This window comes from Melospiza melodia, chromosome 2 (genome assembly GCF_035770615.1).
Source record: "Melospiza melodia melodia isolate bMelMel2 chromosome 2, bMelMel2.pri, whole genome shotgun sequence".
Classification (NCBI taxonomy): domain Eukaryota; kingdom Metazoa; phylum Chordata; class Aves; order Passeriformes; family Passerellidae; genus Melospiza; species Melospiza melodia.
This window is the reverse complement of record NC_086195.1, coordinates 85,740,707-85,765,813: the sequence shown is the minus strand read 5'-3', so window position 1 is coordinate 85,765,813 and position 25,107 is coordinate 85,740,707. Positions and strand designations below refer to the sequence as shown.

The 25,107-nt window shown below is 39.0% G+C and overlaps 1 protein-coding gene across 11 annotated transcripts in view; it reads right to left on the bottom strand.

Moving 5' to 3' along the window:
- Positions 1 to 25,107, bottom strand: part of NBEA (neurobeachin) — a 454,524-nt gene that overhangs the window by 147,217 nt on the left and 282,200 nt on the right. For 6 of the 11 annotated variants that reach the window (XM_063149163.1, XM_063149164.1, XM_063149166.1 and 3 more), the window contains 2 exons: positions 17,094 to 17,237; positions 1,518 to 1,654 (listed from right to left, as the gene is read on the bottom strand). In XM_063149163.1, the coding sequence (XP_063005233.1) occupies positions 1,518 to 1,654; positions 17,094 to 17,237 (281 nt within the window). Of the gene's footprint in view, positions 1 to 1,517; positions 1,655 to 13,915; positions 13,955 to 17,093; positions 17,238 to 25,107 lie in introns of all 11 variants that reach the window. The other 5 variants (XM_063149159.1, XM_063149160.1, XM_063149161.1 and 2 more) reach the window with 1 other exon arrangement.

The following is a 25,107-nucleotide window of genomic DNA, read 5'->3' as shown; positions in this document are numbered from 1 at the left end:
TGCTGGCTTTTGAACAAAGCCGAGGAAACACAAGGTATCTGTGAAGCAGTGTTTTTTGCAAGCAGTGATCCTGATACAACTAGCAATTTGGTGCAGGTACTAATAAAGCAGAAAATAAAATTTATAGGTGAGAGCCAGCACCAATAAAGTGAACAACAATATTACTTCTGACCTACAAATCGGTTACGAATGTGATAAGATTGCCAGCTCCACTCCCAGAAATCAAGCCCCTCAGCTCCCAGGGCATTCAGAGGGAATAACATGTGTGTGCTTACAAAACTGCATGCAATCCAAAGCCGCCCGTCTGCACCGCACTGCCTGGTCCCTCTCAGGGTGCATTTCTTTAAAATGGCTTTTAAACCAAAAAGCAAATTAACAACGCGGATTTTGACTAGGATCCTAATAGTCAACAAGTGCTGAAAGAGGCCGATCTCCTGTGTGACACCCACTAGCAGCTATTTCCAGTGGGTGCACTTTAGCAAAACTGTTATACCCAGAGATTCTGACAGAAACTTTTTACCCCGGCACTGCGAAGAAAGTTCCGAATTTGACAAATTATTCACCCAAGAGAAATCACTTCCTTGCAAACATATTCAGACGAGGAGTTTTCTTGGAAACTATTTATAATATTTCTGCATTTAAAAACCCCAACCCCAAGGTCTTTGTAAAAGTACCTCTCCTATTTCCTCTCTTCCAACATTTCCAACAATAGCAAAGGAATAAAGCAAGAGCGATAGGAATAAAAAGACACGCAGAGGAGAGGAGCGCCCTGTCGGACACGTCCCTTCTGTCCGCCCCTCCTGCCCCGCGTGGCATCCCCCGCGCCGCTCCCGCGGGGACAAAGCCACGCAAAGGTTTCCGCTCAAGTCACGCACCCCTCCCCGCTCGGTGCGGCTCCGCTGGAGATTTTCACGGAAGGGAGGGGGAAGTGGGGCGGCGCTGGGGAATTGGTAGTAGTAAATGACTTCAGAAAAAAACATAGCTTTCCCAGGAACCAACTCCTCGGTACATGTCTGTTCCCCCCTCCCCCATTTTCTTTTCTCCCCTAGAAAACAAGCATTAACTTTCATTTCAGCAGTTACAAAGTGTTTAACAAAATGCGCCGTATTTTCTTACGTAGAAACTAACGTTTTTGAAATAACGGGATTCTCCGAGAACCTCGGAAGGCGTAAAACCCTCTGCTGTGTCTCGGGAAGGCTGCGGGCTAGGACTGCTGCTCCCTCCAGGGATTTCAGAGCAATTGGCTTAACTACTAAATCTGACCACGTTCATACAAAGGCACCGCGAGAAAGGCTGCTGGAAAACGCGTACGCTGCCGTAATAGAGGATTTAACATCATTAATACATTGCGCTTTTTTTTTTTTTTTTTTTTTTTTTTTTTTTTTTTTTTTTTTTTAATGCAGCGAAAGGCGGCAGACAGGAGCGGAGTTTGGAATGAGGGGGCGGCCCCGGCGCACGTGTGCCGGGATCGGGAACGGGAACCGGGACCGCGCCGCCCGCCCGCACGCCGCACTCACCTTGGGGTCGATCTTCTTGAAGGCCGAGTCATCCTCATCCACCTCGAAGTAGATCTCTGTGGTGGTGATGGAGAGCGTCCCCTTGGCCACCACCACGGGGGCGATGAGCTGTGCCGGCGTGCTGAGCACCACGGGGCCTGCAAGGCAAGGGCAGCGGCGTCAGGTTGGAGGCGCCCGGCCGGCCCATCCCGGTGGCCCTTCCCTCGGCCGAGCCAGCGCCCGGCGAGCCCCCTCGTAAACCCGGTTTGTAAACGCCGTGTTCGTTCCCCTCCTGCCCGCGGCCAGCGCTTTGAACTCCGCGGCCGGGGCACAGGCGAGTTTGTGAGCTCCGGGGTTGCGAGATAAATCACAGCAGCGAAATTCAGAGGGGTTAGGGTGAAAAACAGCTGCCTCTTAGAAGAAGGTCCCCTCTCTTTTCATGCCCTTTTGCTCCTCGTTAACGCTATCACTGTTCATGTGCGATAGCGGCCGCTCGTTCCACCCCGCTTGGATCCGGCAGCGCGGGGTCCCTGCGGCGGCCGGGCCGGGCCGGGGGCGCAGCGCAGGGCAGCCCGCAGCCCCTGCCCGCCACACTGACCCTGCGAGCCCTGGGGACATTATTTTTAAGTCTAGATCCAGACCTCAACTCGGACAAGTAACGCCAAATACCAGGGGGTTTTGTTTAGTTGTTTGGGTTTTGGTTTTTTTTTCCCTTTTTTTTTTTCTTTATTTTTTGTCACCTATTTCAATACCCCATGCACATGAAGGCTGGCATCGTTAAATACATTTACGGCACGATAATTTTTGTTTCAACTCGCTGCCGCTTATCCTTTTAAAATTACTACAACAATACTTCGCTCAAATATATTCCTTAACGAGACGCTTTCACGGGCATTGAAAAGATGGGATGGGGAACACCTATTGTAAAAGGCAGCCTTCTCCACGCAAATTGTTAGATTTTAACTCAGGAAAACAAAAATCAAAACAACCCTTCTTTAATCCAAAAGACAAGAGGATCGCTTTTTCACCGTCTTATCTTCAATATCAATGCCATCTTCTGTTAAAGCTGACAGTGGCCGTGCTTAGGAAGCTCACTTGCTTCGAAGAAAATATTATGTATTAAATATTCTTCTAGATTTAACCACGAAAGCCTGTGGGATAATTTGTATATACATACATAAACACACAGAGCCACATACGTGTACAAACACGCATCTGACACCTAAACAATAAAACTCCAGTATTGAGAAGCTGGGTACGCCACCTGACTGATGCGCCTTTTAGAAACTGGCCAACTGACCACCTCAGGAGGCACCAAACAGGGTTCGGCTGTTACACGCAGCTAAAAATGTCCCTGGCAATAAGGGCACCCCTGCTCAGAGGGCAGAGAGCCGTGAGCCTCCCGCTGCCTTCCCGGCCGCTCGCCCCTCCAGCAGCGCCGTGCGGGCGCTGGGGCGGCCGAGCCGGGCCCGGGGCTGCGGCTGCACCGGGGCCAGCGCCTGGGATGCGCCCTCTCCTCCTCCCCGGCGCTGCCCGCACACTGCACTACCAGCGCTCGCAGGCAGCACTTCAAATTACTCACTTAGCCCAAATTACTCCTGTATCGGCGCATCTAACTGTCATGTTGTTAATGCTTTACTTTACTGTAACACCCAATTTGAGCCCTTATTGCTCAATATTTTGTCATTTACGCTGCAAAATAAATAAAGAGGAAGGCAGGGATTGCTGTGCGTACAGGGGGAAGCTAAAACGCACAGTTTCAGTGACAGCTTTCAGCAGCCCAGCGTGGCGGACGGGATAATATTGATACAAACTCTATTTTCTTTCATTTTATTGTTTTCCATCTCCTAATAAACCGAGGTAGCCTCTTGACCCCAGTCAGCTGATCGGAATCACATGCGCCGGGCTTGCCTTGCTGCTCTCCCAGTTTCGCCTCCATCTTCTCTCCCTCCCTTGGCGGTGGGAAAGGAGCCGATCCGAGCCGGGGAAGCCCGGCTGGAGGCTCCAAAGGGCAGGGGGATCGATCCGAAACGCCGCTTTAAAGCCTCATCAATCTTCATCTAGGTTGCTCAAGTAATTACGCCCGATTCTCTTGTACGATTACAAGTGGATTTGGGTTTCTATTCCCCAGGCCCCCTTTCTTTGTGTTTACAGAAGGGGGGTTTGTGCAGCCGGCGGTTCCCTGCCCTGCAGAAGCACTTGCCCTCTCCAGCAGAGCGCCCTAGCCCTCCGCTGTCCCTTGTCGGGCACACTTGGCCCGGCGCAGGGTGATGGGCTCACAGGCCTTTGTGCCGGGAGAAAAGCGCCTTGGAAAGACGCGTCCTGGAAACGACCCGATATTCTATCACTTTAAGGAGGCGTTTGTGGGCTTTGCTGAATCCCAGAAGGAAGAACATCAATTTAATCCAATTACCTCTTTTTCCCTGGTGTTGTGTGGCTAAAATAAAAATAAAGCCACTGCTATTTAATGGCCAAAAGGCCAAACCCTGTAATCTGCCATTCAGGCGGAGACAATGGTGCGCCCCGGTTCGCGGGTGATGTGCCCTGGCGGACGGGAGCAGGGGGCAGAGCTGCAAAAGCAGGGGTGAATGTGGAGGGAAAGGGAACAGTCACTTCTTAGCCCGTTCCTGAAGGCAGGGGAAATCGGGGATTTCTGGCTTTCTATTCCTCCCGAGAAAAGGCTCCGAGTTCCCTCCCAGACTGGTACCCTGGCATCGCCCTGCATTCTACTCAAATGACGCCCTAGATTTGTTGCAAGGTAAACATCTCAGAGATATCACAATGCGACAAGGAATAAGCATTATCGTACCTTCCAGATGAGAAAAGGTTTTCCTGTTTTTTTTTTTTTGTTTTTTTTTTTTTTTTTTTTTTTTTTGGGGGGGGAAAAAAACGAAAACAGAAACAAACAAACAAAAAAAAAAATCCCCACACTAACAAACGAACAAAGAAAAATCCCCCAAAAACCCCATAAAGCAAAATAAATAGCGGTCACATTATGGGATTTCAGGAAAGGTGATGTTCAAACTAAGTTTAAAAATATCTTTACACATTTTTTCTTTTCTTAAAGCACAAAATGAAAAAAAAAAAATCGGTATTAGCAGTGTTTCATTTTTACACTTGTCCTTTGGAAATCTCCAATTACAACTTGCAATTCCATAGCATGTTTAAGGAGCACTGAGTCTTTTTGTTGTAGCCTTCAGGGAGCAAGCCAGCCACTGAGAGAATACGAAATTAATCCACTACAGCTATAGAGAGAGAGGATTATGTTTTAATCCCCTTTGGGACAGTCTCTGGATTTTAAGGATCCGATATTAAAATGTTTACATAGAGCATAATCAAAATAGCCCAGATTTTCCATATGGCACCGAGCTATCGGGAAGCTCCGGATCTCCTTCCCGAGCCCAATTGATAATCTAATGAAACAAAAGCTGAGCACACCTGAGCCAAGAGCCGCGGGACGGGCTCATTCGCATTCGGGAAGGATAACGAGCCTCGGCTCCAGCCTCCGCCCGGCCCCTCGGCGGTGCTGAGCTGCGCTTTTCCAGGGGATGTAAATATTCATTTCCAGCGCGGCTGCGGCCCCGGAGAAGGGCAGGGCCAGGCCCGGGGAGCGGCACCGCAGCAGCAGCGGCACCGGGGATGCTGCCGCAGGGACCGCGGGCGGCACCGAGGGCGCTCCCCTCCCGCTCCGGGAAAAAGCCAACCTGTGGCTGCCTCGCCTCGCCCAACAAGCCGGCGTTTGCGGAGGGAACCCGTGTCTAGGGCGCTTGTCGCCTCTTGGGACTCTAAGCAAAAGCAGCTCTCTTTAAGGATGGGTTCGTTGCCTCTACCGAACCCCTCCGGAGCTATCGGGGCGACCGCAGCAGAAAGGCAGAGACCTACCAGAGAAGTTCTGGCCTTAAAACGAGCCCAGAAATCACTTCAGACACACAGGTCTAGCAATCTGTTCAAATGGTAATTTTTCCCTGTTGCCCGATCCCTGTGGTCAGCCCATGTGATTTACATTTCTAAAATAAACTCTACCACATATCTACCTTTTAAAATAATATTTTCTTTCCAAACGTAAATAATTGTGAAATTAGAAGGTCCCAGTGAATAAAAGCAGAATGTAACTTCCCTGCTCCCCTGCGGAATTTTTGTTAAACACAGACTTCATTCCCTGTTCTTGTAACTTGGCTCTTGTATATATTTCAAGTAAAGCTAATCAAGGCAAGTGAAAAGTTCCATTAGGTTTTTAAAAGTTTATCTGCTGATGGAATATCAGTAAAATTACACCTTTTAAGGAAAGCTGCTAAAGAGTAGCATTTTGAACTTATTATTTCAAATATTTTCATTTTCATAAACTGTCATTTTTAGCTGTAAGAGCTAAACACGTGTTACATTCAGGAGCCTGAAAATTACACTGGAGGTAGATCTGCTAAGAAGATTGGGCACAATTACTCCTAAGGAGGGTAAGGAAAATGCTTTTCTATGCTGAATTACGAAAAAAGACATTTACCTGCTGCAGGCCTAGAAGTCTAACTTTTAAAATAAAATTTTGGTGATTACCCATAAACAAAAATGTATTAGCTGGGACAAGTACTTTGAAAACATATCCAATCAGCTCAACCAATTTAATTTTACAACCTACTGGTAATTACTCTGAAAAAAACCAGGTGGATGTTGGCATACTTAATTTTTAACTGATACTGGTTTAAAAGAAAAAACATATAGATCTTTTTACATGTACATGTATTCAACATAGATTAACTGAAACCAATACTTTTACTAAGTAAAATAGTTTGCATAAATTACATTTTGTAATTTGATATGATACTTAAACAAGAATTTTAGATAATAGGAATAATAACTAAAAATTACTCACAAGATAACTGAAATAAGACAACTGAAATTTCCTCAGCACTTTAACTGTAAAGCCAGGTGTATCTGGCACTGAATTGTATTTGAAATGTATAGAAATCCTTATACTTTAAAAAAAACAGATGTAACACATGCACAAGCACACAAAAACTTCAGTTACTTGGAATGAAAGTCACATATCATGGAAGTAGAAAGAGGTATAGGTACCAGAATCCTTTGGGAAAAGCTCTTTAGTCTGAAAAATATTTCAACCAATTAACATCTAATATAACACATGCAGTGCCAAGTAAATAACAAGTAAACAAGGTAAAATTCCTAAACAATTCACAGAATTTAGTCTATTTTTGTTCCCATTGTCATCCTAAATTTGATTCAAACTACCCTTTAAAAAGATTTCTGCAGTAAATATATTGCACTTACATGAGGATGGCTGCCCCCAATTTGTTCTCTGCTATAGCGAACACTTGAAGGCAGTAACTTCACTCAAGCCAAGGCCCTTATAAGAATGTACATACACAGCTCCCTTTACTCATTACTTTCAACAGTTTCATTAAAAATAATCTGCACAACTTTTTAAATGCAAAACCCAGAATCTAAGTCTAAATATTACTATAATCTTGGTTTTCTCTTCCACCACTGAATAATATCCCAAATTATTTTCTCCTGTTTTCAGAGGTGTCCAAGCTTATTTTGTTGGCTTTTTACCCCTGTACAATCACATGTTTCATATTGTGAGAGAGGGATTGACTTTTTTTTGTTTGTTTAAATGCCATAGCCAGTGTGGATAGGTCCTGATACTCAAGATTTTCCCCACTTTTCCCCCTTTTCCTCCATAAAGCATGCAACACTACTACTACTAACATCAAAGATCAACTTAAATGGTCTTTTTCAACAACAATGACTAAACAATTACAGCAATTCAATTCTCTTAAGTGGTTGCCATAACAGCAAGCAAATGTGTTTGATTAAAAAGAAAATGTAAATAAAAACAGTCTTGCATATTATAACTGTGAATAAAATAGTAAGAAAGAATTACATAGTTTTGATGAGATTGTGAAAATAGTTAAATATAGTGCTGCTTGAGAAGAAAAAAAGTAATTTTATCTCAAACATATACATTTGAATTAAGTATGCACCTTCACGGGTAAATAATTATTATTTTAATTCTATACCTTTCGAGTCTCATTAAAAGAAAAATATTAAATAGTACTTTTTCCTGAGGGAAAACATGCCTCCCAATATTTCTAGGAATAACAATTTCTTTATATTGTTCTAAAGGTGATAGGAAGCAACCACTTAATAGAACAGTTAGAGAAAACGCAAAGACAAACTCAACACGAAACCAAAGTCAGTCTTACTGAACCACTGAAGGTCCTGTGGAACAATTATCTGTGTGTCTAACAGCCCAAAGTGACAGAAACACAACTTTTACTCCCTTTTGCAGGTAAAGTCAGGTTTACTCTGTGGCACACATGAGAACTTCTGAATGTGCTGAGGTTCCCAATGGCTTACATGGCTTTAGAGTTTTTCCAGGACGTGTCATAGTGCCAACCTGCCAGATGATCCGGTATTAATAAGAGTCAAGACTCCCCCTAATTATTTACACCTGGCCAGAAATGTAAATATTTGGGATAGGGACCTCACTACTGCAATGCACACATTTGCCACTTCAAAATTAGATTCATACAATGTGCTCTGCCTGAAGCTATACCTTGGAAGGACTGTGTAAATTAAGATGGTTTAGAAACTTAAGAACTTGATTGTTAATCAGTGCATCCAGATGTGAGTATTCTACACTGATGCAGTAGGACTTGCACTAGCTCCCTTCTCATTCTCAGGTAAAACTTAAGATACTTTTTCAACCTAGAAAACCTTAAGTGATGCTGAACACACTCACATAAGTAACAATTTTTCTCTCTGTGAGAGCCACTATAGCTAGCTATTTAATCAAAATGTAACAGAAAAAATACACCCTAGAAAAGTATATTTAACGTTCAAAATGCTTAATGAACATGAACATGCTTAATGTTCATTTAAAAAAGAAAGGAGAAAGCAGAGAGAGAAGCCTGCTATAATGGTATACCACTGAAACAGGAACTCAAGTTAACAAGTCAGGAACACAAGGGATCAAATCCCAGATGCCAGTCTGAGCAAACCAGACTTGACAGGTATCTTATACAGTCCAGTTTGTGTACCTTGTCATGCCCATAGGGCTCAATTGATTAGGAATTTAAGGAAATAAGCCCTTCAGCTTTCATTCCTTCCAGTCTCCATTATGGAAGAGCTCTTCAGATAAACTGTAATTCTTGTATTTCTTGAGACCAGAGTGAACAGAAATCTTATGTTCAGATAGCGCATGATATTTTAAGGTCTATCTTATATAGATAGTAACTCCTATATTTTTGTGGGAATAAAGATATAGGTTGTTGGTTCAGCATACAACTTGACAGGTATCTTTGGAAAAATCATTTGGGATGCAGCAGTTGTTAACTTCAAAATTTTCTGAAAATATGAGTATCTCTAAACCACACCATAGCCAACCCTAGTGCAACTGAGTCTGCTAGCTAGCTGCATGTACTTCATTCCCACAGTTAGGGTAATTCAGAAGACTCTTCCACAAACATCCTCTGGTACCTATTGAAAGGAGAAGTGATGTGACAGGCTCTGTCATTCAGCCTTTTTTTCTTACCGACCTGATTCCATTGCTGGAATTTTATTGCTTCTCAGGTCTTTACTCTTGTTTAAAAATTTGTTCAAAATGGCTTCCAGGTTCAGAAGTTACAAAGACAGAGACTAACAGAGGGTGCTTACATAAACCTTGTTCCTTTAGAAAGCTGAGCTAAAGGCATGGGATGGAGGCCTCCTCTGGTACAAGTTCTGGTTAATTAAACCAAGACTAACCAAAATGCCTTCTTGACTGATCTAGTTGGCTTCAAAGGAAAAAAAGAAAGGCAAAAAAAGTCCTGTCCAAAGGTCAAGGAAAGTGCTTAGTTTAAACATAGATGCTGTCAATACAGTTCTGAATATATTCCTTCAACTAATCTATGGTGGGTTAGTCCCAATATGTTTCTATGAAGAATAAATGGATTTTTGCATGGGAACCAATTGCATAATGAAGATGAAATAAGATGAAAAATGGTGGAGTTTCCTTATGTCTAGGCATGTCTTCCTGCAGTCTCCTATATATCAGGTAGCTCATCAGCTTGACCTTTGATGAATTAAGCAGTTCCATCCAGGGTGTAGCACATCAGGAAAAGGGAGAAGCTACAGACCTATGGAGCCATAGGCTCCACTGTAGTCTAATTTTGCAGCCTTAGAAATTTCAAAAAAAGAGTTTTGCAATGTATGGAAAAACAAATTAAATAGACTGTTATCAGTGGACAGTAACAAAACATGAAGCACTCTCAGAGCCACTCATAAATACAATCCAACAGAGTTTGAACTGATTTAATTTTAAAGCTTGGAAAGCAGGAAATCTGGTTGTCATTTTAAAAGCTGAAGGTGTTCAGTCTTTGAGTTGCTGCACTAAGGTACAAAGAGAAGAGTTCTTCAAAGCTGTGCTTAGGAGCACTATCATATGTGACTGACAACCACCTTATAAAATATTAAGATATTTTGGATAGTAATATGGAAAAAATGATTAGAATAAACACTGAGCTGTCTAAAAATAGTATGCTATAGAAACTGTGGGCCTTTTTCTTTTTCAGTGTGAAAGCCAACTACATATCAAAAGTATAATTGTTTTCAGTTTATGCCTGAATCTATACTCCAAATTAAACTCATACAAATATGTTTTTCTTTTTTTATACTTAGACTTGAGGATCAAAATCTGAATACGTAAAAAACAGAAACTACGAAAATCTGGTTGAATTAAATTTCCATGTTTGGAAGTAAAAGGCTTGTGTGGTTACGTATCTATCAGAGAATGGGAAATGGAATCACTCTTTTTCCACATTCCTGTCATTTTTCCAGACAAGCAACTGCCCCAATGAAATTCCTATCTTGAATGCTAATTTGCAATAATAATGAAGTTTGAAATGAAAAAAAAAAATACTTAGTAGTGCATGATGAATTCAGTGAAGAGTTTCCATTTGAGTTTCCATTTGAAAGCTTGAAAAACTAGGAGAAATATTAAGACTTTTTTTTATTTTCAATCAGAACTTTTATGTTTGCTACTTAATTTACCTATTTGTGTGTGCACATGGATATACATACTTTCATAAAGGAAAATGCGTAATGTATGGCAAAGCTTAAGGTACCTTAGCCACCTCCAGGCAGAGAGAAAAAGAAAGAGAGAGTGTAAGAGAGAGAGAAGAGAGATAAAAAGGAAGGAAGTGGCGGAAGGAAGGAAGGAAGTGGCGGGAGGGAGGGAGGGAGGGAGGGAGGGAGGGAGGGAGGGAGGGAGGGAGGGAGGGAGGGAGGGAGGGAGGGAGGGAGGAAGGAAGGAAGGAAGGAAGGAAGGAAGGAAGGAAGGAAGGAAGGAAGGAAGGAAGGAAGGAAGGAAGGAAGGAAGGAAGGAAGGAAGGAAGGAAGGAAGGAAGGAAGGAAGGAAGGAAGGAAGGAAGGAAGGAAGGAAGGAAGGAAGGAAGGAAGGAAGGAAGGAAGGAAGGAAGGAAGGAAGGAAGGAAGGAAGGAAGGAAGGAAGGAAGGAAGGAAGGAAGGAAGGAAGGAAGGAAGGAAGGAAGGAAGGAAGGAAGGAAGGAAGGAAGGAAGGAAGGAAGGAAGGAAGGAAGGAAGGAAGGAAGGAAGGAAGGAAGGAAGGAAGGAAGGAAGGAAGGAAGGAAGGAAGGAAGGAAGGAAGGAAGGAAGGAAGGAAGGAAGGAAGGAAGGAAGGAAGGAAGGAAGGAAGGAAGGAAGGAAGGAAGGAAGGAAGGAAGGAAGGAAGGAAGGAAGGAAGGAAGGAAGGAAGGAAGGAAAAAGTATCAGAAGTACAAGCTATTAGAGGCTGAGAGAGAATTATTAGGAAGCTCCACTGTGTACTTGCTATGGTACTTGCTGGGTTTCCCTTGTGGTTGTTGCTTTCTGCCCTCTGGGCCACTCCAGACCATCAGAGCCACTGGAATGTGGATGGCAACTTCTGCAGGAGGAGGAGAGAATGTGATGGACAACAGGGCTCCATGGGAGAGCACACACCAGGGCAGGAGGAGAAGAGTTGGAGAGGAAAGATGAGATCACCCTTGGAACCACTGTTGTGCTTTGTTCTCCAGGAGGGAGAAGGATGAAGATGATTCTTTTCCTCTATCCCTAAATGTCCTGAGTAGGCTGTGGTCACTGCTGGAGACAATGGCAATACTATTTGGTCCTTTCTTTCAATCCATTACTCTAACGGCAGATAATGCAACAAAAATTTCTCTGGTTGGCCTCAAATACATTATTTTTATATGCCTGAAAAATCTCATAATTTGAAAATCTGCCTTCTCAGTAGAGGCCCAAGTTTATGTTGTGTTTTTTCTTTTTTTCATTAAGAAAATCTACTGTTTGTCTACCTGTTTAGTCTGTTAACAAAACCAATAGAAATAATACTTCATATATTATTAAAATTTTGAGAATGGCAACAGAAGAAAACTCAATAAAATATGGTCTTCCTTTACTCCTTAGGAATAAGTAAGGTAAGTTTCAAACAGCTTTGCTTTCCGGAGATTGTCTACACTGGTCAACTCTTGTAAAGAAAATCCTTGTTAGACTTCGGCCAAAAGAAGTGTTACCATAACTCAAAATGTATGGGTACAAATTTTAAATGTGTATTATACATCTGAAGTTGAGTCAAAATATATGTTTTCCATGAAAATTACTTATTTTGCAAGATTTTGTGGCTTTAGGTGCAGTTCCTTGATGCGTTAGTGGTTTCATTGCTGCATCTGGTCCTATGCAAGACTTCAACATAATTTCAGAAATTTAAATGAGCTGTTTGTTAAAACCTGGAATAGAAAATTTCCCCATGGGCTAAATAATTTATATTTTTTAATTTTTCTTTTTGTACTGCTATACAACTTTAATTGTAACTCTATGTAGTACAACTTTTGGCACTATTCCAATTCTCTCTAATGACATAATCTAGAATGCTTTCATTTGGAAATTGGTCAAAATTATGATAATTTCTGTTAGTTTGTCTGAAAAGAGACAAAAGGCTTATATTGCATAGGCCACAAAACAGATGTTGATAATGTTTGTCTGGACTTCAAACAGATGACCTGGAAGTGAAAGGTCTTATATCTCATTAATAATAATACAAGCTGTCAAATCCCCCTGACCTAGTGTGTTCCTTAGCACAGGGCAGTAAGTCAATGAACTGAGCAGACTCCCAAGAAGTCTGGAGAGAAGGCTTTTCACATTTAGTCCTCAGACTGGGGTGGACTTGCTACTCGTGCTGGCTCAGATGGAAGATCTGCTCTCATTTATCAGTAATAGTGCTGCTTTCTAGAAATATTTCTACTCTGAAGTTCAAAGTTGCTAAAAGTTATGGCAGTGCTGGGATGCTGCATCTGTATAAAAATTCCTGGCCTATTTGTACTAGGGGGGAGGCTTCTTCCACCTCAAGGCAGATGTCCAAGGAGAAGGGAAGATTCTGTACTGAAGGTTATGATACAGTAAGACTAAAATTCATTAAAGGCAGTTAGTGGTTTTCCTTGCGTTTATTTGGATGAGTTGCTCAATCTGCTCATATAATGGAGCAAATAACATGTATTTATTCTTGCAAAAGTGTTGTGAGGCTGTAATTCACCGTGGCTGATGAGGAAGTCAGCTTCTGAGTTGATTGAGCCCACGCAAGTAACCAGATGCCTGCCAAAGCCCTTTGTCTTCCTAAAATAACTCAAAGCATCATATCCTCCTATTTTTATTTCCTTTCTTTCTTTCTAGAAAATACTCTTTTAAAGAGTAGCAAAAGATTCTATCAAGGATCCCTTGCTTGGCTGGGGTATCTTTGCTGCTGTCAACAGCTCTATGACAAAATAGATGAAATGTGCTCCAGTTAAGAACACGTTTCTTTCAAAAACGTCAAGGCTAAATTCTGCTCTCAAATGCACACAAACAAGTCTCATGAAGTGAAATGCACCTTCAGAACAAAGAGAAGAGAACATCTTCCTAAAAAATAGAATTCATAAAACCTGAGTAGATCAACATTTATTTTTTTAATGACCTATTTTAATGCAAAATCAGTGCTCTGAAATAAACAACCCAGCAACCCAACCCAAACGACAAACTTTGTTAAAAGAAAACAGCATATCTACTAGATCTACTGCCTTATATCCTTGTAAAAATGCAAGGTTATAATGTTAGAACACATCCACAGATTTTTCATTTTGAAATAATCACCTACTAAGCAGGAGACAAACTGTTAGCAAATTTAAATTCTTAGGATCTTAAGGGAAAACCTAAGTATTTAAAAGCCCCACTGCAGCATTAGGAAATATAAATGGAAAAGAAATGGACAAAAGTTAGTAATATCAAGTCACTACAGTGGATTTGATTGTATTACCCAGAGATTCACAATATATTAGGAAACTGTTAAATTTGACTGAGCTATGTCAATCATTAGTTCTAACAGAGATGTGACTTGCCTCTTGAAGTGAACAGTCTGGGAAGAAAAGGAGCTAAAACTGAAACAGAAACATGTAAAATATTTTAATACATAAATGCTGAAACAAGAACAATGTCTTTCGCTAACTCATACTGCAAGACAGTTTCAATACTGCTTTTGTTAAAAATTGTGATGCAAACTTATAAGTCATAATCCTAAGACCATAATAACATGGAATCAGATTTTCATATTTTATTAAAATGTTACTTAATATAATGAAATCTGACCAACTGCAATTGCAACATATGGAATACTAAGATTATATAATAAAAATATTCAGACTATAATTATTTAAAAATTCTCCATACCATATGCAATTTATCAAAGCAAACTTTACATTGATTTGTGCCACATGGTTGATGAAAAACTATAAAGAGTCTCTGGAACAAAAGGTATGTACAGATAACTTTGTATGAACAATCTCAATCTGTTTCAAACTTCCCTTTTTTTCAGTTTTAAGTTCACAAATCAAAATATTGTATTATTTATATCCTCTTAGTTAAAAATTTTCTAAAACCCAAGGCCTTATCTGTTTAAAGTGTGCTTTAGTTTCATGGAATAAACAATGCTAAATTGTTTTAGTTAAATGTGGACAATCTTAAATCAATTGAAACCTGGTTTATAAAGATTTTGTTTAATTCCTATCTCTTACTGAGACAATCCAAATCGTTGTAAATCAGGTTTGAATTGATTTAAGCTTTAAAGTTAAATTGGAGGCATATCTGAATATAGAAATTCCTATGTGTCATTTCACTCTGAGCAGTAACTAGATATAAATGATGCTGTGCTATGCCATAACCAGATAGATCTCAAAGATTTCCAGATCATGTATACTAAATGTACATAACTCTTTAGAATTAGACAAGAACAGACAGTGTGGCTTTATTGGGACCTGCTCTTCAGAGCTGTCAGAGATTGTTCAGACCTTCTTAGGCCAAACCCACACCTCCTTTACCTACTGCCTTTCTTGATTTCAGTTATTCGACTCAAGTTTCAGAGCCATGCTCTACATACTGAAAACTGGGAAAAACAGTGATATCATTGTATGGAAAATCCTGCAAAATCAGCAGCTAAAGAGAGGGTATCATGGGATTCACAGGGTTTTTACCAATGTAAAATTTACAGAAGACATGTATGATACTGTGTGTGATCATTAACTCTCAACATGAGCTCCAAAGATGAGTGAGAGCTGAGTAGCAAAGGCTGCAGTTAATCTAATGGTAAAACTGAGATAGTGGAGTGTGGGTTCCTTTTGAGAAGCTCACAGGTTTTGGTACCATATGGCACCATTATCACTTCACCTCACCACACTTGGAAGCAGTTTGCCTGCTCTGTTAGCATTGATAGGGAACACAAGGGCATCCTGTCAATATTTCAAAATTTTTTTTTCCACTTTCTATTATTTCTGCTTTTGCAATGCTGACAATATCTCCCAGTTTTACGAGCAGTAAAAGCAAAGGACTAGAACGACTGTGCCATGTCCTGAGGGAGCAGGAGTTGCCATCCAGCAGAAATCTTGAGTAAAAGGATAAATTGCACATTAATTCTTAAGGACACATTGAAATACTAGGTTTTTGCAGAGAGAGGTAGCTAGAGGAATAGTATTGCATCAGTATGTTTTAACAAAATGTCAATGTTGTGGCACAGAGAAAACTTCATTTCTGACTGAGATTTTCCAGACTGGGTAAGAATTTTTCATGTCCACTTTGCAGTTTTTCATCAGTATTTCAATTAAATGCATATTTCAGCCTCTAAACAGCCTTTTAAACTACTATGTGCACATTTAGTTGGAAACAGTGTTCTTAGATATAAGAACTTAGCCAAAGCAGCACTGAGTTTTCCTCCTAAAAGAGAAAGGGACATTGATCAAATTATCCCACTTAGGGTCCTGCTTGATGCACTATTTTATTGACTTTAGGCAACAGTGTCTCAGCAGCAGCTTAGCTGAAGATTGAGAAAGCAAGTAGAGTGACTGTGATAATCATATACTGATGCTTGCTCCCAAATAAAAGCATCTATTTCTCCCTCTCTGCTCTGCGTTAGTTCTAAAGTACAAGATTAACTTCCATGTAGGTGATTGTTGGGGTTTTTTTGCCTTTTCATTTTTTTTGTCGGATTTTTATTTGCTTTGCTTTGATTTTATTTTTATTTTTTAATCATCTACTTATGATCTTGTCTTTGCTACAGATTTTTACTATGGTGTCAGAAGAAAGTGCAGGAGCAAAGATGGCTATTTCAGAAATTCAATTATGCAGAAAAAATCATGACATCACAAAACTCTCCTTTAGTGGAGTAGCTTAATAAAGATATTTCTAAGTAAATTAATCTAAAAAACTTCATACCACATTTAATATTTCTCAGTTTTATCCCATCTGAGAGGAGAGTGCATTTTCATCTTTCAGTATGTCCTTTTTTCCAGCCTACTTCCCAGGGAAGGTAGTATCACCTCTGAGACAGAGCTGTAACAGAACCTGCTAGAAGACAGCTGAACAGATCTCACTGCACTCCCTCACCCAGGAAGGGACCAGAAGGGCTCTCTCGTGCATATTTACAGAGGGTTCATTCCCAGCTCATGTGCTAACTCCCAAAGTTCATAGCTTGGTCACAGCTCCATTCTCTCTTAGCCCTTGCTTAAAACAGGCAACTTTTTCTCTCGCTGTGACAGATGGGCTGAGACACTGCGGATCCCCCTTAACTCCATCACTGAGAGAACTGGGTGCCAGCAGGAGGGCAGGTGTCTCTGCACAGGCTGCGTGGCACTTGGGATCAGGCACAAGCACACTCTGACTCACAAACCCCTGACTTGTGGAAAGAGTCCATTTACACTTTAACAGACAAAAAAAAAAAAAAAAGGAAAAAAAAAAAAGGCTTCGTATTGGTATTTACAGACTTTTCAACAAGTGACCCTTGCTAATAAAAGCACTTCAGGTATTGCTATTTCTCACATCTCTGCTCAAAGTCTGTGCAATGGGCAAATGCTTTGTACTCACTGCCCATACCTCAAGGAAGTAGAGAGGAAGCAATAAAATCTGAAATGCAAAGAATCTGTTCATATTGCAATTGTATGCTTAGCTGTGAATATTAAGACATTAACCACAAAGGTTAAGAGCTAACAACTGTTTGACTTTTAGCTTAGTTCTAATGAAAAGTATAATTACCTGCCAGGTTATCAATCTCTTTTTCTTGGAGCAGGCTAACAGCATCATCATCTCCTTCCAGCATAAGCTCTGTTTCTGCATTCTGATTTACCACAGCTTGACTTCGGAAAGTTTTCTTTGACTTCACTACATCCTCTTCAGTGCCTAAAAAAAGTTACAAATGTTGTGAATTTACCTGAATAATATTTTAAATATAAAACAATGACAGTCAAGTAGTAAAAACATTACAGTATAAATCATCTTTATCAAAAAGAAAAGAAGGAACATTTTCTAAAACTTTACCAAGGTTTACAAAATATGCAGGTCTATTCTGTTTTCTGTCCTGTCCCAAATAAAATACAAATTTTTCCACAAAGACTCTCCTGGTTTTAATAATTGCTATTTACTTTGTGTTCAATGTTGTTCCATTAGTTTTCCACCTGCAACAAATTCAGCAGGAATTTCTTTTGGGTTCCTGGTGCCCTGACTTTGACTGACCTGAGAGCACAAGCCACCTACTCTAAATAAAGAAGCTGCTTTCAGGAATCAAAATCTCTCAGGATTTTTGACTTTTCAAATAGGAGGGACAGAGTGGTGAAGTAGAAGATGGTTTGTCTCTGATGCACAGTAACAGCAAGGTAGGCTAAGCTGAGATTCAGAAAAGACAGCAAAAAAGGACAAGCATGGTGAGGGAACTGTGGTGCACATCTGTGTGTGTGTTTTTAAGCAACACAATAAAAATGGCAGTACGTGGACATGGGCCAATTACCTAAAGGTTTTCATGGATAATATTCATTTTTCTTGACTACAGTTGGCTTTTTCTATTCAGCCTGATGGTTCCTTATGGCAGGAGATTTAACTTATTGAATTTTGGGAATATCTTATTGGAACTTGCCTGATTTTATTCTTATGATGCAAAAAATAAATCCTAGTGTGGTAAAATGACAGAATCATAATTAGGTTTTATATCATAAATAACTTTCATGTTACTGTTGTGACCTCCTCATAGTATTTCTTAGCTTGGAAGAGGTCATAAGTTTTATTTTCAGTACTATGGACTCACAGTAGCCTCAGACAATAAAGATTTCTATTTTTTTTCTTAACCAGAAAATCCTGCATCTTCACCTTGGACCATACAAGACCTGGGCATCTCCACTGCTGTCAATCAAGAAGTAAACCCTCTAAACTATCTCTCTTTTTGGGTAGGATAATTTGGAAATTTGCTTCCTAGTAAGCTACAGAATGAGTGTGAAAATAGGCAAACCTACGCATATGTGGATTTTGTTTGTCTTCCACAATGCCTGAATTTAAACAGGATGAAAACTATCATGGCAGATGTAAAATGCTGAGGTAAAGTCCACTAAGACACATGGCCCCCTATTAATACAGGGCAACTAAGAAGAATACAGTAAGCAGACAGGTTAGTGAAGAGAGATACATGGAATGGAATTGATGGATCAGGCAGTTTTGTTATTGCAAGCAGTTGGGAAGACACTATAATTTTACCTTCTACTCTTAAGAGTCTTTTAATTAGCTTGTGCACAGGAGAGTCACACCACATAAATAAAAATGCTGGAGGCATATCTTTGAGGGAGTGTTTACTCTGTTTGAAGATCACTGCTAACATGCCACTTCATCACAGGCTGAGAAAACTCATGTTTTATGTGCCCTAACATTAAGTTTTTCGGATACTATTGCTATTAACTCATTTGCTGGTTCTGAAACTACATTCTGAAACTCAGAAACGGTGAAGAGAAACAAGTAATCAAAACCCCATTTTCTTCACCAAGCTCAAAATTAGGTACTTGTTTGCTGTTATCTCCATTAGGACCATTCTGATAGCGATTAAGATGGTGCTGCTGTATTTTAAATATGCTGTGTTTTGCAGTGTTTACTTATTAGGCTATGATTATTACCTCACTTGTTTTTTAAGGTTTTTACTTAACTAGCTATAACTATTTGCCCAATTTAAAACTTGTTCAATTAACTAATTGTTGGAAAAGTTTTCAGTATTAGTACAAGTTTTGGTGGTTTTTTTTGTTTGTTTGTTTGGTTTGTATTTATTTTTTCTTCCTTCTTCACAAAAAGAAGAATGGTAGGAGTTAGGAAAAAACCACAAAAAAGTTAGGTGCTGTAACAGATTTTCAGTTGCATTACGTCAGAATTATTCTGCATATTAAATCAGTAGGTCTGGATCTTGGTATATTTCTGTTTACAGTGAGGGAGTTGAGCATCATTTGCCACAAATAATGATGAACTAACATGGTGGAGGAAGAAAGCACCAAAACACCGTTCCCTTCCTTTTTGGTAGCTCTAATCAGTTTTATGTAAGTTTCTGAGCTTTATAAAACGAGATAATCAAATTAACTGATTGAAAAGCACTAATCTGGAGTAAGAATATCTTCAAAAATTTCTTCAGAAACTGATTTATGACAATTCTATAAAATTATTTATGCATGGAAATATATTTTTTAAATTACCAGGAAGAAAGTCCCAAGCTCCAAATCATTACTAACATTTAAACTACATGCAAAGAACTTGAAATTAGGGTATTTTAAATTCTTTGCGATGAGTGTACCAGATTACAGAAATATTGCCAGACACAGGTGTAAAAAACACGGTAGAGTAGAAGGCATTAAATTAGTTTGGCAAATTCAGAGCTTAGCAACAAGACAAATATATATAAAATCCATTCTGGATTATAATATTAAAAATACATTTGTTTCTATGAAGTATAATAGATAGTCCTTCTTTGTCTTGATGGAAAAAACCCCTCTGGTTTGGCTGTTGTTAAAATTTATCACTCTGTTGAGTGCACCTTAGTTTTGCTGTACTGTACCAAACATCTATCTAAATGAAAGTGTACAGGACCTGGAGTTGCCCTTCAATCACTATATCCTTTATGAATTAGAGTTCCATTTATCAAAATTACAGCAAGAAGAGTAAGGTCTCACAGGGCTGTCTCATTACAAGGCTTGTAAACACTGTCCTTACAAAGAAATGGTTTAACACCTAACAAATCAAAAACTGATTGGGAATAGAATTTATTTGAGATCATCTATCTTCGGAAGACGTGCTGTACTGAGTGCACTTCGTGGCCTTTCTAGCCATTCATCAAGAAATTAACAAGCTAATACCACAGACCACCAGATCTCCTTGGATCCTGAAATGTGAAATATGTTCAAAACAGATCTGTCACAGATGTTCTATTTTTATATTTCAAGACAACTTCAAAAAGATTTTAAAACAAGAGAAACTCTCTGAATAACAGAAAGAGGAAAAACAACTTGTCTCTTTAAAACCAGACAACAAACTGAATAAAAAATTATATGACATAAAATGATGTCTATTATTGTTAACAATGATATAAAAAGAAGAAATGAATAAATAAATATTTGATATTTCGGTGTGTTGGGAAAAAACCAAAACAATTTTTTTTTTCAAAGCTTCAGAAAAATTACTATGAAATTAAATCTATGGCCAGACATTTAATTTCAAAATTTTTAGCACACAAGGACCCTGTGTTCTAAAGACACAAAATGAAATTGTATTCAGTCTAATTAGAATATGTTTCAAATCCATTAAAAAAAGAAAACATAAAACAAAACTAGATGTCATTTCAAGAAAGCAGCGTTGTGACACTGGAGGGCACAGAACTAGAATTGGCAGATGCTATCATCTCTTGTCCTTATTAAGTTCCTTCTTAAGGGATATTTTAAGGGATAGACTTAAGGGATAGACTGGGATTTGGAAAGGAGCCTTGAAGCAAGCAGCTAAGTATTTCTTAAAACTACATTTTGCAAAGATTTTGGAGGCAATAAGTCACTCAGATTGCCCTGAAGTCCAGCTGGATTTGGTGACTTAACTTTCTTGAAACTTAAAAGCTCTGTCTTAAACATATTTCAAAAGAATTTATGCACAGGACTGGATAAGTTGTTAAAAAATCCTTCTTTCATTACACTTAATTATTTTTGTAAATGCGCATGATACAAACTGTCTTTCTGCAGTATTTTCAGGATAACTGAAAACAGCTCACTTTTAAAAGGAATTAAAGAAACCAACCAAAATTCATCTATAAAACCTCAACATTCATGGGAAGATGTGTATTTTTTAGGTCTGAAAGATTGTATAAGCTGCACAGTTAACTTGTTCAGCATTGCCAAGTACGTAACAATCTCTCTTCTAGTAGCATCACTTTTCCTTAAACAGAAACTATTAAGCAGTCAAAAAGAACCAAACACAAAAACCAAAACCACAACCAAAACAACAACAGCAAACCAAACAAAAGCCACCAAAAAACTCCCTCCCCAAAAAGAACCATAAAAACCATTACCACAACCCCTCAAAATATATTCCCTAATAAGAATAGGAGAATCTATTGTTAATTTTCAGCTACAGCCTCTAGAAATATTTAAAATAGGCAATACTTCATGAAACAGGGGTGGGCTAGGTGAGTGTTTTCATTATGTTATTTGAATATTTAAGTCTCTATTTTCAACTAAATCAATGAATTCCCTGCTGGGTTCTGTAGGTCACAACAGGTTCTAGGGATGCAATCTACATTTCAAAGACACTGTAAGGGACCAGATCCAAAAAACCTGTCCCTAAATAAAATTTTAAAATTAGCAGTACAAACACAATATATTATTGATTTATTTTATGTTTATGTACTTATTTCATAAAGAATTAAACTAATTACTCTGATTTAGTTGAACACAGTGAGGGGGTTTCTAGCTCTCTCTTCTATTCATTCAGTATATATCCAAATATAGCGTTTTATACTTTTTTCTTTCTGCATTTAGTAAAAAATGAGGTTAAAAATGTGGTTATTTCTAAGAAAAGTTTGCTTGGTAATACTGTGACCAACAAAAGGAGACTACTGCTTCTTATAAAGTTGTTTCCATAGTTTACTTCAACGAATTACCGATAAGGCAATTTATGTAGTGAGTGCTCTTTGATCTTTGAAGAGAGATGGCAGAATGGAAAGTTAACCTCATTTTAATGTTACCTAAATATACTGACAGGAAATTCTAATGTTTCCAAACATCTGGAAATCTGCTTCATGGGATGGTGTTCTTCTTTTCTATAAGAAACCTTTTTCATATACTGTCTTTTACAGTTTTATGTGGCTTCTAAAGGAGCATTTGACATAAGTAAAGTCTGTTCTCTTTACAGTAAAATGCTGCATTTAATTAAAAACTCTCTTTTATAGTGGCTAAAGTAGAGTTTCTGCAAAGCTTACCTCTCCTCAGAAAGTTTTAAGGGTAAACTTGCTTTTTACTCCTTACAGATCTTACAGTATGTACTGCTCTGTAGAGCACTGATTTTCTTGCTGAATTTTTGTCACATAAGGTAGTTTCCACTGATTTGTTAAATAAAGGAATTCAGAATTAGTTCCTCACAGGAGGCTACCTGACAGTTCATTATGTGAACCATGAAATTGTATCACAGGTGAAATATAATTTATCAACAGAGTTTGGAAGAACAAAGCATTTTTTTTGAGAGTTTTTTTTTCTTTATTTCACAAACTAACTTCTACAGGAAGAACCAAGCTTATTTATGGACAAAATTAAAATGTACCACTATTATCTACATTTTTTGTTCATGCAACACTCATAATAGTTAAAAATACTTAGAAAAAGAAAAAGATTTGCTAGATAATCTGTCTTCCTGCTTTGTGTGTATTCTAGCATACATAAAGCTTTCATTGCTAATCTTCAGTAACTTGATTAGGCACCGGTACCCTCGCAGCGGTCACAGTTATGGAGAGCAGCTGCCTGGGAGTCTGCAAAGTGACCTCTACAAAACCCAGCAAGATTAAATCATCGACATGGTCACCACTCTATCTCAGCCTTGTATCTTTCTGCAGGGCTTGGGAGCCAGCCTTCCCCAGGCTGTGCCCGCTCCCTGGGAAACCTGCCCCACCTATCCCTGGGTCGGCTCAAGGGACACAACTTTTGGCTCTGGGCAGCAGCCCAGGGCTGGCACATCACAGCCAACCCCAACAAGCTGTCCCCACCTGTGCCTGCTTGGGCTGTTATTTAAATTGCAATATGTTTCTGCAACGGGCAGCTTTGACTGGCATATAGTTCAGTTTCCCCAGAGAATCAGAGAAGTGACTGTTGATAAAGGAAGGCTGGTTTAAATAGATCTAATAAAAACCAGAGAAAGCTAAATCACATTTTCATTATTAGGGATCTTTAAAGAAATGAGGAAGAAAAACGATGAAAATTCATAGAAATTAAATTTGCATATATTTGTATTGGAAATTACTTCCACCAAAAGTAAAACCAAATAGCATTTTTGTTTTCTATAATGGATAAGTACCTGAAAATTTAATCATAGACACTCCATCAATTTTTCTCTAATTTTTATATCTAATATCTGACCAAATGATCTTCTTCATATAAGTAATTTGTAAATAAATACTTAACTGCTTTGTACTTTTTACTTTTCATATTCTCAGATGCTTTGCACTGTAAAATGAGACTGACACAGACTATGCCAACAAGGAGATTGAGAATACAGGCAAGGCCAAAGCAAACATGTTTCTCAGATAAGGTTGAGGGATTTTAAAAAATAAATACTTGTAGTCAAAGTGTTTTATATTAATAAAAAGGGTCCCTCATAAAAATAAAAGTTGAAGTACCATGTTAGGCACTCTTTTTTTTTCTGTTGTTCCCAGACACAAAAACTGAGATTCAGAGTGGTCGTGAAATTTATTTTTAGCAGTTGTCAAAATTGTCTTAATATGTATTTGAGATTTCAGGATTTCTGAGCGCATGAGAGGGATCCTGCACTGATTCAGCCCTGACCATAGACAGTCAGTGGATGACAGACTCAGATGTTCCCAGTCTAGCAAATATTCCAATGCATTTCAGGCTTCTGAAAGGCAGCTCCCATTCTGACTGGAACCAGAGGAAGCCCCTCGAATGGGAACTAACAACAGTCAAATGTTTATATTTGGATTAAGATGTAGTTTGCTGTAACGCGTACACAGAGGAATGGATTCATATTTCATGACTGACAACCTTTACAGATCCCTGATAGTTTGAAGGGCAGCATTTTGGCATATACTGTAGTTTGATAAATTGCAGAAAGAAACCAAATTCTTCTGTGGATAATTTCAACAGACAAAGATGATAAACAAGAAAAATAATTAAGAGCAATAAAATTTTCCTAGGTGTGTTTCTAGCCATTTAAAAAATTAGTAATAGCTGAGAGGAAAATATCTACATCACACCAACAGTTATTGCTCAGTGGAAAGGACATCAAGGACACTTGCAAGTAAGAGAATTGGATCAATATTAACGCGATTTTCATTTCATGCTTCCCCAACTCCAGTAAGCTGACAATATACTCTGATTATGTGGACTGCCTCTGAGTAACATAGAAAAGGTTATTAGAGCAAGAGGTGGAAATGGAATGCACTTTTTATATTGACAGGTCTGCTAATAGAGTGTACTGATTTTCAAAGGCATGCAATGTGTTTTCACAATTTGGTTTTGACAGCAAAAAGGAATTTCATTTATTCTTGATTCAAGATATTCATATGTAAGCAAAGGTTCCTTAAGACAGGCCACTGAGGAGGGAAACCAAACTATTCGAATAGGAAAATTTAATTAATAGGGCAAGAAAGAAAAGGTGATTGAATTTCAATATGTATGACATGATAATGAAACAATGGAATAAATTTGCTAAACAAGGCACTCTATGCTTTTGACACAGCATCTGATAAAACCTTTTTAAGATGACATAAAAGTGAAAAGCATGCCTATGCCACATCTTAAAGTTGAGGCCTGGATTATGTCTGGAAAGTTTTAGATTAGTTCCTAAGCAACATTCCCCAGGAAAAAACATGTTCTGACTATCTGCTTGCAGACCTTAAAGCCAGGATCAATGTAGTCAGACTTCTAAACTGGCACACTCCAACTGAGGAACTGCAACCACATATGCTGGCCTTAATTTTGCTTTATGTTCACAAAACCAAAAAAAATTCTAATTGAAAAGCCTAACAATGATAAAACCTTGGAAA